The following is a 17,639-nucleotide window of genomic DNA, read 5'->3' on the forward strand; positions in this document are numbered from 1 at the left end:
GGGGGGGGGGGGGGGGGGTGTCAGCAAATACCTATGGATATGAAGAAGTCACTGAATGATTTCACATATATCCTATAGCTTATAGATTCAAAGGATAGCTGTATGGAGTACTAAATATCTTCTGGATATTGTGGTGCAAAGAAGTCAACTTATGAATAGTCTTACATTGCTTGATACTTAAGCTCTAATTTTGTCTTGCAAATCAGCCAGTCTCCCAGAGAAACAAAAGCAGCATCTCATGTTCTTCAGATGATCTGGAGCTATAAAGAACTACGAAATGCCCTGCAGAAGGATGGGTGGAACAAATCACACTTCCAGGTAAAGATCCTGGGTCTTAGATTTAGTTAGTAGTTATGGAAATGCCTGAGTGGAGGATGTGCTAACTTAGCCTAATACTACAGGCTGATAGATTGTGGGCTTTGGTTCTGTTCTTCTAGGTGATAGAACAATGTATTGTAATCTATTCAGTCACAGCATCATGCTTATACTTGCTGGGTATGTTCTTCAGTGGTCTGTGAAATGCAGCTCTTGAGGTGGCATACTTCCAAAACCTAGTATAGGCCAAATGCCCATGCTTTACTGGAGGAAAAATTAGCATGTCTTTTTCTCAGTTGTCTCTCATTTGAAACATTCCATCTAGCAGTGTAGGGCAGCCACCTGTTCTTGACATGCAGCCTCCTCATCTTTCCTTGTGAAAAGGTTGAGCTTCTTTCACAGACCAACAATGCTGCCATTTAGATAACAGGAAAAATATTCCATCAACAAATATGAAAATAAAAAATACTCCAGTGTCATATTATCAATAGAAGGGAGGCTTAGCAGCATTCTGTGATCTCTCTCCATACTGTTGGTTTCTTTATTTTTCGTGTTCAATTTCCCTGAGTAGCAGTTTCGTATTTGTGTGATTTTTGCCTTGTAGTCTGTTTCTGCAACTCCAAAGGGTTCCAAAGGTATTGCTGGCAGGTCTGGCTATGACGACAGCACTTTGCCTCTGGTGGATAAAAGTCAAGGTCAGTTCTGCTCTTTATCACTTTTTCTATTGTGCTTTGCTTGCTTGTTTTCTGGATTTGCCACATCTGCGTTATGGGAGTGATAGGGCCAGGAGTGAGTGGGTAAAAACGTACTATTTAGGTGGTACTTTTTACCTCACAGTTCCGAAAAGATTAATCCTATTAGCCGGATATGGATAGTATTCCTTCCCTTGTGAAATGTACACTACTGATTTTGTTTTCTCAACTTGTATGCAAAATAATCAGTTTAATCTTCCTCAGCGAATTTGGGATAGACATGAGTTGGAACTTTGAGAGAGGAGAACAGCCTTGTTTGACGATGTTATATATTAATAAATCTAGCCTTCAGCCAGGCAGTGGGCTTGGCCTTACCCCTACTTAGTACTGGAGTCTTTTTCTTTCTAAATAAATGTGCCTGTTTTGGCAGTGCTTCTTTATCTACTGTGTGGTTTTTTTCATTGGAGATGGTTTATCCAAACGCTAGCTAAACCTTTCTGTGCTTGTTCATCAGGCCTGATGCAGCCATACCGACACTGGTGTAGCTCCAGCTTTAGTTTCGTTATGATTGCTTTGTCTCTGAATCTGGTTCTGCTTTCTAACACTCGGATGTCAAAATTTCTTTTCAGAAATCTTTAGTCTCCTACAGCAGTTTGCAATGTTGCACTTTACCTCGTTTAACTGCAGATTACTGCAGAAAAGAGAGCCCCACACTGCCTTGCCTGTTTCCACCTTCCCTGTCTTTGATCAAATCTGGCAGATTATGCAGACGCAGGATGACTCGGGCCAGTTTGCTGATCTGACAATAAACTTATTGTTTTCTTTGTGGGTTAGCTTTCTGCTCAGCAGGCCACTAGATTGGATTGTGTGCCATGTGAAGCTGCACCCTCACTTATTTTCTTTCTCCTCTCTTCTGGAGAGACTAGAGAGAAGCGGCAGGTAGTCCAAAGCAGAACTGCATTTTCTGTTATCACTTGGAGAGAGGGAGTTCTATATTACAGTGCCAGAGCAGAAAATGCAAGAATTACACGTGCTCTCTGGAGAGCTGAAATCAAACTTCCCTTTCTGAATGGGTAACAGTTGAATAGTTTGGGTTTTTTTTACAATAGTCTCTGCGTTTAGTACTTCACGGACCTCTCTGGTCCTGTGACTAATTTAAAGGTGTTGAGAAAAGCAAATGTAACTCAAGTAACTTCAATGTTTCTGTTTTATAGATAACGAGAAGGCTGGGAGTCGTGATATGATACCTATGGATGAACTTGGCCCAGGTAAATTCAGTCATAGATCAAACCCTCTGTCTGTTTCAATAGAGCACGCTGTCACTCCCAGGAAAGTTCAACTATTTCTCTAGGTGATATTCTTTCAGATGGATAAAGCTGACATTTAAAAACAGAACATTACCTTACAAAAGATTGGTCTTTTTTTCTTTTCTCCTGGCTTTTTTTTCTTTTAAATACATGTAGAGTGTACACACCAATTTCTCAACTACTTTCAGCATATAATGGAGATACACTGACCTAGCTTTCATTCTAGTTTCTGGCCCTTCAGGCAGCTGCATTCCCTATTACAAATCTGGAAGTCTGGGGACTCAGAAGGATTAAAAAATGTTGAAAATTTACTTCAGTGTAACACTTGTGTTTAAATCCATTCTGCCTTTGTTTTCTGTAGGTAACACCAAAAATAAGTTAGTATGTATGATATTCCTGGCTCCACCTTTCATTTACCTGCATCTACCCAGGCCTGGCTTTTCCTATAGACTGAGAATAGCCACTTACTGTCAATGGAGTGCTTTGAGATTGATAAGCTCTGTAATTTAAGACTTCTAGAGGGTTTTTTTCTTTAGTGAGGTAGATAAAGGTGCTGTGTGTTCTCTTGGGAAATTGCTTGACTTCTTCAGGTTGATGTTATTTTTATTTAAATACCTACATTAATGCCTCCAAATCAATCAGTTTCATATACTGCTATTTGTGATTGTAGCTGAAAAAATAGCAAGTTAGAACCAAGCTGAAAGCCAAGAATGTTCAGAAGTTAAAATAACAGGTATATATTACCTTTCATATTCTTAGAAAAATGACATGCCACCTGCCATGAATCAACTGTCCATATGTATTTTGCCTAAGGGAACACCGAAACATTTGTTCTCACAATGGAAGAAAATAACTTCAGAGAAGATTGCCTGGCAGGATAGCTGTGTGCTAGCAGGTGCTGCAGTATGGGCAGTGCTGATTGTTTATGGTCTCAATATTAATTGTTGCCTTATGCTTTCAGGAGTTACTGGTACAGCTCTGAGTACAAAATTAAATGCAAATTAGCAGCATGTGTACAACATCAGGCAGATTCTCTGGGCTGTTCTGTTCTCCAGTCTTTTTATCACTATTAGAAAATGAAATCTGTGAAGTTTTCTTGACCCCAGCTCTTGAGTGCTTTTTAACTCCAATTTGACTATGACTTTGTGTTGTTTCGTATGTCAACTGAGAAGAGACTAAATTAATTTATCCAGTTTACTATCCTTAATTGCAAGGAACTGAAATATCAACTCTCTTTCCTTCAGGCTCTTCCAAATGCTGTATGTTTTTTGTCTTATGGGCATACTCACATGAGGATTTGCTCTAGACTATATTTTCTGATTTTAACTTCATTGTGGACTGTTGTATTGTGGAGTTTTTGTTCTTTTCCCACTCTGGAGTGAACTGGCAGATACAAGGAGCAGAACATCAACATGCAGTCCTCTGGGTTTGTACCTCCAGTAAGGAGTTTGGTTGTATCCCCACATAATCCACACCAGTCTACGTTGAGCCTCCAGGAGAGACTGACCTCACTTACATTTGCAAAGACAATGCATGACAGAGTACCAGACAGAGTTATACGGCATCCCAGCTTATCTATTTATTTCTTTTTACTGCAGAAAGTCCTGTGCCCTGGTTTCAGTTGTGTGTTTTTCCCTTGCCTTCCTCTCTTTCTGATTTCACTTGCCCTAACATCTTCCTATTTTATATTCACTGTCTTCTAAAGAATTCTCATCTGTCTCCAGCGTTATGTTGTCCATTTCATTTAATTCAGATGCTTCCAGGTTGCATAGTTATCTTTCTGCTGTACTGCTTCGGTACTGAACCGTAATTGCCTCAAACACGTTAGAGTGTGCCAGTGCAGAACTCGGTGAATTTCCTTGTCATGCCCATGTTAGAGGTTCCCATCCATTCAGCCAGGTCCTTCCAGCCCAGAGTGTTTATCCTGCTCCCCTGCCAGTGTACAAGACTGCTTCTTCCAGAACATCACTGCCTGTTTGCTGCTCATCTGTTGCCTCTTTGTATCAGAGTTAAGCTGTCTTGGTGCCGGGGCCTTTACTGTTAACCCATGTTGACTCTTTTTCAAGATCGCTAAAAGAAAATTGCTATTGGTATCTCAGCTTGTTTGCTAATGCTGTGGGGGTCATCCTCTGTAAAGGAAATTAATTGACTGTCAGTGTGGCTAGGGAGGCAGAAAGATACATTCCCCATCAGCTGGCAGTACTAGACCAGTCAGGTTCCTGTTGTCTGGAGCAATAGAAAGGCCTGGGTAGAGCGTGGATATCCTGGGAGATGGAAGAAAACATGTTTTATGAGTTACTGTGGGATGCGCTTGACAGCCCAGTGCAGAGATAGCTCAGGTCTGTCAGACTTCATCAGCTCCAGACAAGTGGCTCTGCACCGAGTAATCTGAAGATCATCAATGCTTGTTGTCACGGTGCTGCCTGAGGGTGGCTGTGACCCTGAGCTGTCTGTAGAAGCAGCAGAACTGTGATCCTTGAGGCTGTATGCCAAATTTGTGAGTTCTCTAAAACTGTACCTGTGCCTCAATTAACCTACAGCCAGTCAGACAAGAGCATCTGTGAGCTGGGAATTGTTCAGACTAGAGACAAATAGTTCAGATGCCCCTGTCCTGTGGGCCCATCTTCAGGCATAACTTTTCCTTTCTCCTCCTCCTCCTTTCTGATGGGTCCAGAGATTTGATCTTTATAAGATGAGAGCTGCGTGAGGGCACAACTGGACAGACAGTGAGCAGGCATTTGGTCCTGTAATGTGTGAGGACATAAAAATGTTGCTGCAGAGCGAATGGGAGATACTCGGTGAAGCAATACAGAAGACAACAAGCAGAAAGTTGAGAGGGAGGAATAAACAAGCCAAAAATGGAATGTGCCTCTGTTGACCGAAGTAACTTTTGTCTCTACGTTGGATTGTATTAGAATAATGCATTTATACCTTGGAACAGTAAGATCTGCAAGATCTGTGTAGGTCTCCTTTATGCCACAGAAACAGAGTTAATTTTGATCACTTTTTACAATGAACGTGAAACGTGGGAGAAGCAGTACTTTCTAATTTCTTTGGAGATCTGTGGCTCGTGGGGCACTGACGTATTACTTCTCTGATGCAGACTCCTTCAAGATATTTCTCATTTTTAGATCAAATCATGAACTTCTTATCTCTGCTGCTGCTCATCTTGACAGAGTCATAGCACAGCGTGTGGTTTTTAGAAACACATAATCCATTAGTGCTGATGTGTGTGGCACTGTTAGCCTGCAGACCACACAAGAGTGGGCTGACAGTATGAATTGCAAAATATGTTGGAGCTTAGATATGAAGAACAAAGTTCTTGACTGTTCTTCATTGTTAGATTACTGCCACTGTGCAAAAGCTTGATCTTCCTGTTGCTGCTGTCCTGGCTAAGCATGTTTTTTTAATTTTTTAGTAGTATTAAAGATCTGTTGTGCTTTTAATTTTTTGTGATTACAGTCCTTACTTCTGACCTTGCTCCCTGGAAAGTATCATAGTTGCCATACTTCACTTAGTAGCTGTTGCTTTCTGGGCGTAGGTTAAAGGTTTCCTTTGTACCTTAGCAATTCTTTTAAAAAATATTTGTGGATCACCCATGATAATGGCACTACAGAAATGCAAAGTGATCCATTACATCATTGTGAGTATAATTAATATTAGATTGTAAAAAGCTACTGCTTAGTTGTTTGATTTTTTTGGGGGGGGGGGGAGTCGGTATGTTTCCATCATTTAAATACATACCTATGTAAACTATTTACTTCTAAATAAATGACGAATCTTTAGATTAGGATATGACTTACTAGCAGTATTCATGCCTGTCATTTGAAAGAGAATTATTGGTCATGTGTTCCTCCACAAATGCTGGCTGGGTAGCTGGATGCAGCTGGTAGGCTTTAAGTTTTTTTTTTTTCTTTTTTGTTTGAAAGGAATAGCCAAGAATGTTAGGCATCTTCATTGTCAACAAATAATTGTAAGTAAAGCTCTGTGTGACAATTATTTTCATGCTTCAAGATCTGTGTACTACATGTACAACTCCAAAATTCTTCAGGTATTTTTAGGCAGCATGGTTAAATGATCTGTTACTATCCATGATGTCATAAACATACACTACTTCAGGTGCTTGTTGCAGGTCTGTGTGCTCTTTGATTCATGTGATATAAAGGAAAACTACAGCTCTTAAAACTAACCTGTCAGTGGCCAGCATAAACATCATTTAGGGCCCTGCCCTGCGACTGCGTTTGGTACAAGTCTCTCTAGCTGTGTGTGTTTTTGTTACGTGGGCAAACAGTGCCTCTTTTATGCCATGGGAACCGCACAAAAAATATGACTGACTTGACCTGTTGCAGGCAAGTAATAAACCAAGAGAGGAGCATTTTGATAGTTTATGTAAAACCTTTTTGTGGTATTCTAAGAACCCAGTTTGACAGGACATGAAAACATTAATGATCCGTCAATTACATAGGGAAAAACAAAAGCCTACAGAGAGCTATAAATTTGAGTGTCATTTACTCCAGATCACAATGCTGCCAAAACAGAGCAGGAGAGGATCTATTTGTCACTGATAATGAGGGAAATTTGATGCATCAGGAAAATAAATTAAGATTTGCATTGGCTGACAATGATTCAAAGTAAAGGTTCTGAAATAATTAGAGGCATTTTCTTATAAAACCCTCTCACACTTTTCTTCCTTGTATTCATCTTGGTTTCATATTGTTTCTTAGTTGTCAGGAGAAAAAGCACCAAGAGGTGCTACTTTGTAATGAAAGACAGTCCAAGCACAGCAGGGTTTGCATCAAGATTTCTTCCAACTCAACAAGCCCTTTTTCTCAGTGCTCTGAAGGGGATTCTTCCAAATTATTGTCATGTCCTGCTAGTAGTCAGGCTCAGCAAGAGTGGGAACATGCTGCAGAGCATTCAGAGAATGAACACAGCCAATTAATCAGGCTGCTAAGCAAGGAACACAAGCTTTGGGCTGAATTTGAAGCTCATTAGCCACAGGGCGTGAGATGACAACTTGCTGCTTTCCTTGGGCACGCTAAAAAGTGCAGCAGGCTGGGATGAAAACAGTGCTGCTAGCTAATGAGTGCCAGCATCTGGCAGTGATATAAAAAGAGGGCTTTTCTGTTTTGTTTTAAGCTGGTAAAAATGAAATTTCAGAGCTGGAGCACATGTGAAAAGCAGGCTGCCAGCATCTTTGGGTTCTGATGGTTTATATTCCTGTTTCTTTGCTGAAGAATTCTGCTTGCATCAGCTCCGTTCCTGCTCTTATTTGTGCTTCATGCCTGACTGTCATGTTATTTCTCCTCAGATGGGTACTCCACCATCGATCACCGGGACAAGGAGCGCAAATACAAGACCAGTGATAACACAGGGGATGCCTCGGAGAAAGAACCTTTAAAAGTGAGCTTCCTCTTAATGCTGAATGCTAGTTAATGCCTTTAAAAGAAAGGAAGCCTGGTGTCCTCAGCATGAAATATGTTACAGGGGGCTGTTAAGGGCTGGAGTTTTTTGGTGGTGGGTTTGGGTTTTTTTTTCCCCCAGATGAAGGCACTATTTTGTAACTTAGCACTTGGCTAACTAGAAACAAAAACAAAATGCTGTTTTCCAGTGCAGGAGCAAGTGCAGGCAATCACTGTATTCTTGTAAATGGGGAGGTTGTAAAAATAGGAAGTGTTTGTTCTGTCACCCTTGTCCAGGCAGTATTCCCTATCCATAAAGTGTATAACTGTGCTCAGCCTTTGTTCTGAAAATAGTCGCTTCAAACTGTCACGCAGCTTTATTGTTTTCACCATGAGAAGTAGGTGTGATCTTGTGAGTCTGTGTACAGCAGCAGGGTGAACAGTATTTGTTTCTGCAACACTCATTCACAGTCCTGATGGTGGACTATGGGCATGGGCCAAGGAGATGGAGAGGAAGGGAGAGACATGCATAGTTACATATGTGCCTTCTAAAAACAAATATAGACAACTTCCTAATTTAAAAAAAAAAAAAATCTTAATTAACAAAGCTCTTTGTATTGTGGGTTGTGTGCAAATGTGGCTTAGTAGGCTCTGTGTAATTTCTGTTGCATTGCTGTACCTTTTCAGCAGACCTTTTAAAAAGTTGATTAATGTGGTGGCCATCAGTTCTACCTCGCCTCAAAATAAGTTTGTGTTTTCCCTGGGGAAGTAATTTCAAGGAGGAAGAGGAGGATTCATTGAAACAAGTCAGTGGTAGGAAACACTATTGTTCGTCTGCAGAAGGCTGTCCTTAATAACCTTCAGCATGTTCCTGGTAGTATCAGAAAATCCAGGTGATTCATGTTGAGTGGAAACAATTAAACTTCAGTCAATTGAAAGGAAAACCCACTATTATTGAACAAGGGAAATAAAAATGTGATTTGGAGAAAAATACTTCTGTAGATCATGACTTGGGAAGATGTCCTGCTGCATCAGTCTGCCTGTATTAACTTGCCTGGTCATGCATTTCTTGCTGTCTTTTGCCTTTCCCTGAAGGTATACCCTGGAGAATGGTTTCAATCCAGCTGGACCTTTTTTTAAGCACAGATCACTCTCTTCAGTTTGCCAGTTCTGGGTGTGGCTGCACCCTCTTGGAGGCTGCCCAGCTAGACTTTCTGGCAGAGGTGGTTGTGCTTCTTCATCTGTTTTTGGAACTGATAAAACTGAGCTGATTACTGAAGTCATGCAGTGTGATCCCCTGCTCCAATGTGGCAAGAGATGGCCCTGCTTGAAACAGAGTCAATGAAATAAACTTTCTAGTTCCCTCATCACAGTTCTAATATGTTTTGCAAGGATGCAGTGGGAATGGAGCCGCTAAGTGACATAAGAATGTTGATCAATAGGAGCTTGACAGAAAATGTCTTTCTAAGGAAAATAGACTAAGGCAGGAAAGAACAAAACAGTTGTTATTTTTGCCATTCAAAATTCATTAAAGTGGTCCAATACAACCCTAAAAATCACATCAAGCAGTCCAAACTCCAGTGTATGTCTGAAGTGAAGCACAACCTAGAGTTCAGTGAGTTAGCTGCTTTGCTTTCATGAGAAAAAGAGAGAAAACATTTCACTCCACAATGTGTCTCCTAAGGTCTGTGCTGCGTCTTGGTTTTCAGGACAGAGGGTAACCTGAATTCAGCCTGCTGTACACATCAAACATATGCACTGCCATGCCCTCAGTTGAGCAGAGCTGAGTAGCTGCTACTCATCCCTCTCACTATGCTGTGAAACAAATATATCTGTGGGGTCTTCTGGCTTGTGAATTGTTTGATAACCATGGCTCTGAGGCTCAAGAGAGGCTGAAAATTGTGAATAATGATGGCAGGGAAGTGCAGCCTTTTGGCTGTTACAGATGCTTTTGTCAGTATTGTGCCTTTGCTGATCTTGTTTCTTTCTCTATCACTAATTTTCCCTTGTGCTCCTTCAAGCTGACTTGTTTGGTGGTTTTGTTTGATTAATCCGCTCTGTTTTGCCTTTAACTCCTCACCCTGTGCTGCAGAATGACACAAATAGGAAAAACATTAACAGGAGTAACAGGGCTTCGGTGAATCTGGTGGATGCCCGGGACATTAAACCCCAGCCTGTTGACTCCTGGGTCTAATTTGCATGCATGGTAGGTCCTTTTAATGGTAATTGGTGTTAGTGATTAACTTGTCTCCTGCATGATCTGTATCACTGTGGAATCTGTTCAAGGCTAACTGCTAACTGGGTCCTTTCAGACAAATGAAAATGCATTTGAAAAAAAGTGGTGCTTGTATTATTCAGTATATCTTTAATGAAATGTAATCAAACACCATTGTTTGATTAAAAAACAACCTGTCAAATAACCAGACAGAAAATTAATATCATGAATGATTGGTTGTCAGCTGAGATGTGAAAGATTTCTGCTGTTAGGCCATGGGAATGAATTTGAATAGTATGTTCCTGCTTCCAACCATTCTTTTCCCCTCTATGCTCATTATAAGGATTAGCCTGAGACTTAAGGAAAAGCATACCCTTGACTATTTATGGATGTCCCTTGAGGTTCCCATGAATTACACAGCCCTGCCCATCTGCAGGAAAGCTGCTGGCTGTACACAAGTTACTTTGCAAGGAGAGATGATTTTGGTTACACAATAAACATTGACCCACAAGTCTCACTTCTCAGTTCCTTTTTTTTTTTCTGTTGTTAAAGAAAGGTGCCTTTTTGTTGCTCTCTAGTTCTCTGCCTTTGCCATGTGCCAAGTTCCTCAGTAATGTCACTGGCCTTTCTTTGCTCCTGCCACTGCTAATCTGTTTCCTGCTGTCTTGCAAGACAGCCCTCTACCTCGGTTATACCTTCTGGCACTCCATCAGATGTGACGCTACGTTTTGAACAGCAGGTTTTGTGCCCCTGGCTATGACTAAAGGAAAGTCTTAGTGACTATTGTGAAGGCACTGGGCAACTTTCCCATCAGAGTGGGCAATAGGCCTTTAAGGCCCAAGTTCCGAAACATCATTTGCTCCCATAATTTTACATGGAAAACACTTGCATTAGTGGGAGAGAAAACTCCAGTACTTTTTTTTTGGGGGGGGGGGGGGGGGGGGGGGATTGTTTTTTTTCCACCCTCCTCCTTCATTTAAGAGTCTAGTATAAGTGCTAAGTGTTTACAGATTGTTTCTGTTCCTGGGTTGGAAGCACCTCCCCAGAGCAGTCTTTCAGCACTGCCAGGTACTCTTATATAGCCATGGAGCAGACCCTGGCACCATTGGCTTCCCACAGCTGGTGAGCGCTGCGTGGTCAGCCTTCTTGGCCCAGCCAAAGGGCAGGGATAAACATATGTGCGTAGTGCCCATATGCTTCACTCCTGCACTCTTCCTCTGAGCAGTGAAGGCTTACAGGTGGGGTACAGACTTTGAAAAATGTGGTCCGCGCTTGTTTTCTCCCAGTCATACCCTTCAAGGAACCCACATATTGGGGATAGGTTGGCGTTTCCAGTCACTGTCCTACCACTGGGTGATGGAGATCACCAAGGTCATGTTACTTGCTGCTATTAATCAGTTTTGACTTTATTTTGCAGGGCTAGAGTCCAACCACTTTTTTTTTAATTGAGGGGGAGAAACAAACATTGAATCGACACAGAGGATCTCATCAGTCACCACTGCCATTCAGATTTGGAGGGCGCTGCATCATTGACCAGGCTGCAGATTCTAGGAGGATGTGGGGAGAAAACACAACTGACTGCCATTGCCAACCCTGGAGCACCATGCCTTACAGAGAGACAATTTGCTTTTTAACTCAGTTACATTCCCACCAGAAGTAGCCACCACCTCCCCCTCCCTCCCACTCCTGCAAGAAGAAAGCAAGCAAGAAAAGAGAATCCAAGCTTCTATCTAGCTGGCCGCATGTTCTTAGGTGACTCTTACGTGTGAATGGTGCCAAGTATCAGAAGTGAAGGTTATGCGGCAGCAAAGAAGACAGCTTCACAAGGGAAAGAGAAACTGCAGAATATTTGAAATAATATCATAGGTGTAGCCATGAAGATAATAGCACTTTTCTGGTTTGGGGCTCATTGTTTTGTTTTTTGTTTTGGGGGATGTCTTTTGAACTGTGAATCTAACATTTTTAAAGGCTTTTGAAAAATGTTTAGGTTTTCTTTATTATTTTCACAGAAAGTGCAGGAATGTTGAGTGGGGTTTTTGGATTTCAATGAAGGGAGAAAATGCAGAACAAAAACGATTAAATGCTGGTCAAATGAACTGGAGAGTGGATGACAAAATTGATGCGAGCTGTATAATCTGCTTTTAGAGTAAGCTATATCAATCACAGTGCTATATTATCATTATAATCTGGTGTACAATACTTCTGCCTTTTGAATTCTGTAATGGCTGTTTTTATTTCCAGATATTGAAAAGCAGTTTATTGAAGATTTCAGTGTCCCTGGTTCAGAAATCTATGCTGAGAAATGGAGTTGGCTGGCTTTTTATTTTCTTGTTCTCAAAGATTGCAATAAGGAGCTTTTACATTTTAAATGTACCAGTGTTGCATTGATGATGATTAACAATTTCTTTTGCCATAGCTGTTAACACATTGGAAAAAAAATAGGAGCTTTTTCGTAGGATGTCTTATTTTGAACACACTATAAATTTTAGATGGGTCTGTCACTTACATTTGATGGTAGATTTATCACTGTTGGATCCATGTTTGCTTTGGGCTATAGATCCTGATGAAAAATGCCACAAAGGGAACTGGTTTGGCATTTTTTAAATCATCATCATGATTTCTGTGTTCCTTTGGTTTTATTTTGAGATTACATATTTCATTTGGTGTGAAAATCACCCATGTGCAACGGTTCTCCTCTAAGATGCCAAGGCCTGCTTTGTGTAAGGGGGAATTTTTACCTCATGAGAACATACTCTGCATATATGGTATCTGGTAATGCCATGAACTAAATGACTTCAGATCACTGATTTTCTCCAGGCATTGGTCAAGGGAGGGCAGCAGATGAGAATAGGAAGCAAATGTGTCACTAGTAGCATCAGTGGACTTTTGCTGATTTTATTTGGTTGCCACTGTTCTTTGATTGCCATGCTTAGTTTTAAACAAGCTCCTAAAAACGGTGTGACTGGAAAGCACATTTTGAATCTAGCAAACATCATTTGCAGTTTTCAGTGCCTGCCGTTTCCTTTGTAATTAAAAAGGGGAAATATCCAACAACCTCACCTCCCCCAAAATATTACTGTAATAGTAAACATCTAAAATTTTTGTAAAAAAAAAATTTAAAACTTAAAAAAAAAAAGGCAAGTACCAAGAGCTTTGTATCTTCTTGAGTATATTAAAAATTTGACATGAATACATATATATAAATAAATAAAAAAATCTATATATCTATATATATATATTGTTGTGCAGAGGATAGGTTAACAAAACCATGTAAAGTAGTTTGCAGGAGAGGGAAGCCTTTGTTGATTCAGGGAAAAAGACCGATGCCAGAAGCTGTCAGTGATTTGGATGATACATGTGCTCCTTCGCACCCTCCCTTTTTGACCCTCATCTTCCACGTACGTTGCAGTGGTCACTTCTGGATCCTGGGGAAGGTGAAGTTGTTTGGAGCAAATTAAGATAGCAAAGATTTGTTTTTTCACGTGCATGAGAGTCCTATTGGGCCAAAGATGCTCAGCGGATCAAGGGAAGCAAAGAGATACATCTGTGATTATCTGTGTCGGGGCAGTGTCTCTCTATGTGTAGACATAAAGTGTGGCAATGAAACCAGATACATAGTCTGACTGTATATTATATCAATGGTGCTCTTTTCATACTTGTTCTGCCAATACGCGGAGACCCTTTTAACCAAGCTACACAGAAGAGTTTTATATCACTTTTGGTTATGTACTTGGTGTATTCTTTTTGTATATGAAAGGATTTTTTTAAAAATGTTCAGTAATAGCAATGGAACCTGCTTTGTAGCTGATTAGAACAGTGTAAGAGAAGGGCCGTGCTGTCAGTCTGTCCCTGATCTACTTCAAACCATATATTTACCAAAGGAGTCTGAGCAAAAGTTCACTTAAAATAAAGACCTGACTGTTGAAAGGAGTTTCTGCTAAGACTTTGTGATTTAGTTATTGTACAGGTATTTCAAAGCCAGCAAGAGGTTAACAGAGAAGACTGCAGGAAAGGGGAAGTGAAGTGACTAGGGGCCAATCATGTCCATGACCTCCTATGCCAGATATCCCATGGCTCTCAGTGGGACACTACAGGGACACTCAAAATCTGGATTGGAATCTACTTTGGTCTCTGTCATTAGTGGGTTAACGACACCGAGGAGTATTTGAGAAGCAAATTCAGACCCTATCCCACTTTGCCCCCAAAAGTCCTTTTCGTATTTAAACTGCATCCTGTGATAAGCAAACCTCCCTGTCAGGTTAGATGGCATTGGCCACCCAGGGTCATTGTACCAAACTGTTCTTTGCTTTCCTGGGGGTAAGTGTTCATGGCAGCCAGCGTAGCTGTGAGCTGACAACATGGTTTATTGCTACAGAAAAGCAAAGGATGGTATATCAAGAAGTCAAATCCCAAGTCCATGGGCCAAGACTTCCCCTGGGGATCCCATGTCTTGCCCCTGCCCTTCCCATGCCTTACAATAACAATGAATTCCCAAGTATGTAGCAATAACCCATCATTTACATTACTGTGGTTTTTTCTTCTCACCAAACTGTTGTTTGGATATTGAGAATGGAGAATGGATTGGGGGGTCACTTCCATGTGAGATTATCGCCTTGCATTATCAGCCCACCAGCTGAAGTCCAAAGCAAGATACTTTGAACCAGGTCTGGTGATTTAATGTCCTTTTTATCTATGACCACAAGCTCACTTGTGGAAAGCGCTGGTGGGATGTGTGCCCACACCTGCCGTTACCTCTCCCCTTGTTGGCACAAGTGTGACTGGCTGTTTGAGCTATTCTGGGATGTGGGTGGATGAACCCGTAATTGTTGTATTTTGGCAGCAGGGACTGTATGTAAAGGAGGGCAAGTGGCAGTGTGCGTGACTAAAGCTGCAGTACGGTCTAGAGTCTCCTGCTAAAAGGCAGGCAGTGCTTTTTAGGGCTCAGGTACGTGACCTCCTCTTTTCCTGTTGGCTCCACTGTGAAAACTGGAGGGAATCTGCCTGCAAAGGGCTGGGGTAGGAGAGATTTCTACCTGCAGAAGTTCTAGTGGGAGAGATGGTTGTGGAAAGAAGCGATGGTGTTGCAAGACTCCTGCTAAAGAGGAGGAGGAAATTTGTTGGCCCAGTGAGGGCTGAGATAACGTAGGGGGAGAGGGAGACTTCTGATGGCAAGTAATTACTGCAGAACTTTCTTCCCAGGGAGGTGGTTTGCACATCTCCCAAGCATCTTCACTAAGCTGTGGACGTTTAAAAAACACTGTGTGTCAAGACTCCCCTGGAGAAGCATCAAGTTTGGCTGTTGAGTGTGTGAGCAATTGTACTTGTGCTTACAGCTTCCCAGGTTGATCTGTCTGTCTGCAGAATCTGAGGAGGAGAGTGGAAAGGCAAGGCTTTAGGACATTTTGTTTCTGTCTTGGAGTTAAGTAGCAGCTTAGCCATAAGCGTAACTTGACAACTCAAGATGTGTTGCCAGCTTGAAATGCTTCCCAGGGAACAGCTTGGGCAGCCATAGGTCCTGATCTTCAGAGTCTTCTGGGCAAAACACCTGCCTATCCTAGTTAGACTCTTGTGCACTCAGACATGCCAATTCTGAATGCATCTGTATCAGGAAAGCAAATCTTGTCTCTGTTGCCAAGACACCACAAAAGGGACTGACTTGGGGACTCAGAACTCACTTGCTCTAAGTGACACATCAAGAAAGCAGGGGGCGGCATGTTTGTTACAGCAGATGAGTAAGTTCTTGCCAACTCTGAGGAGTAATTTACAGTAATGCTTTCTAGCATGCAAGGCTTATGCTGGGCAAAGCAGTTTTCAGTCCTGGAGTAGTTCCATGAAATTGAAGGTGGTGAGTTACCTTCTGTTACTTGCCTTAAAGTTGAGCATATAGGCTCAGCTACGTGTGAGAGGCGCACATCTTAAACTCTTCAAGTAAGCAAAGTTTCAGAAGCCAAATGGGGCACGTTAGAGTGGTGATAGCCTCTTCTGCTGTCCAGCTGCCCACTCCGTGAAAACTGCAGTGTGCCAATGCTTCAGCCAGCATTTTTGTGCTGTTGGGGTGGAGTCATGCTCTCACAGTTTTTGAAGGTGTTTATATAGGCATAGTTTCTCGCAAAATTTCAGATTTGGTGGGGGGTTTGATGCCCCTAAAATCTGGTGTTTCCTTATCTTTGACAGAGAAGTTCTGTGATTTATTGGTACCGTAACTAATCTAGTGCATTTAAGGGGAAGGTATTATGAACCTTTTTTTTTCTGTCTTAAGTTTTACGTCAGGGTAGGATGTTCTGAAGTCCAAGGTGAGGAGGAAGATAGCGCAGATACTACAAGGCCTGCCAATCTGGTTCTTACTGTTCAGAAAAACAAAATAACTAGACTAAGAAGCTTACTGGTAATTAGTAGCTAATGTGTTTGTAACTATCATGTGCCTTAAAATTTTCATGGTAGGAGAATAAAAAAAAAAAATCAACAATGTGTTTTCTGTAATATTGCTCAACATTCTCTCTGTAGTTTAGACTGGTGGGATTTTGCATTGTATTTACACTGTACTATAAACTGAAACACTTAGAATGGTTTGATTTTACAAGTATGGAGAGGAAAAAAAAGGTGGATTATGCTTTTCATAGAACAAATGTTACCGTGACAGAATGTATTATTATTATAGGATCTTTCCATAATGCAGACAAGTAGAATGCTTGTTAGAAACCAGGTATGTAGGATAACAATTTGGTGTGTTTTCAATAAACCATGCCTGGAAAGAATACACGTGCCATTGGTTATCTTTTTGTTACATCAGCTATCTCAAAATATTCTTTGGCTTTGAAACAGCAGTTTTCTGTGGCAGGGGATTATTCAACCCTAGCTCAGGTCAGCATTTGGTGTTAGTAAAAGGTCAGTGGTAATGAGGGCAATTGGACTATCCTTTAAACTAGTATAGCTGAAAAATTTTGATTCATTGCCATATGCTGGAGTTGTAGCACAGAGTCCTGTAAGGACTGCAGATCATGGTTGTTTTTTTTTCTTTTTAATATACAAGCATATTTCTGTGGGAAAGACATCTGCGTCGCTGTTCAAAGGCCTGCACATTTGAGACCACAAGCCTAATTTGCTGATGACTTTTCCATTTGGGAAGTTATTAACCTTTCCCAATTTAGTCATAAAATCCATGTAACTTTACAAAGATTTCACATTTCTGAAATGTGTGCAAGTATTCTCATAAATATAAGTGTGTAAGAATAACAGAAAATCTTTATGCTTATTGTAGCGATGTATGAGGTTTGGTTGACATGAGAAATTGTTATTTTGGGCATGTGCCAAATAATTTACAATTGTTGCTGTGTGGGGGAGAAAAATCCGAATACTTGAAAAGTCAACCATGTATTTCAAGTAACAGCTAGTTACTGACAGATCTTAATTCTCTTGAGAACTGCCTCTCCCTGGCACATTCATCTGTGTTGATAAGATCAGTAGGGAGACTAATGCACCTAAACACATCATACTTACTGTTATGCCTTTGTGAAGCATGACAAAAACCAGTAAATCTTGAGTGTTCTGCAAGGTCTTACAGATAGAGCGGAGGTCAAGTTTTCTGTGAGTGAAAGGTTGATGAATCATTGCTAGTAACAGAGTTTGCCATACGTTAATTCCTGATTCACAGGAATTCGCAGCACTCTGAGGTTCCATCTACTTGCAAATGGTTGCAAACAGCACTTGG

General features: G+C 41.1%; 1 protein-coding gene across 15 annotated transcripts in view; it reads left to right on the top strand.

Annotated features, from left to right (window-relative positions):
- ARVCF (ARVCF delta catenin family member) overlaps positions 1–16,686 on the top strand; it is a 292,495-nt gene extending 275,809 nt beyond the window's left edge. For 14 of the 15 annotated variants that reach the window (XM_069795000.1, XM_069794998.1, XM_069794999.1 and 11 more), the window contains 6 exons: positions 207–318; positions 920–1,010; positions 2,222–2,275; positions 7,626–7,717; positions 9,809–9,922; positions 11,349–16,686. In XM_069795000.1, coding sequence (XP_069651101.1) covers positions 207–318; positions 920–1,010; positions 2,222–2,275; positions 7,626–7,717; positions 9,809–9,910 — 451 coding nt within the window. In that variant the 3' untranslated portion in view covers positions 9,911–9,922; positions 11,349–16,686. The remainder of the gene's footprint in view (positions 1–206; positions 319–919; positions 1,011–2,221; positions 2,276–7,625; positions 7,718–9,808; positions 9,923–11,348) is intronic. The other variant, XM_069795007.1, reaches the window with a different exon arrangement.
- Positions 16,687–17,639: the final 953 nt, after the last annotated feature.

Source organism: Haliaeetus albicilla, chromosome 10 (assembly GCF_947461875.1).
Source record: "Haliaeetus albicilla chromosome 10, bHalAlb1.1, whole genome shotgun sequence".
In the NCBI taxonomy this organism is placed as follows: domain Eukaryota; kingdom Metazoa; phylum Chordata; class Aves; order Accipitriformes; family Accipitridae; genus Haliaeetus; species Haliaeetus albicilla.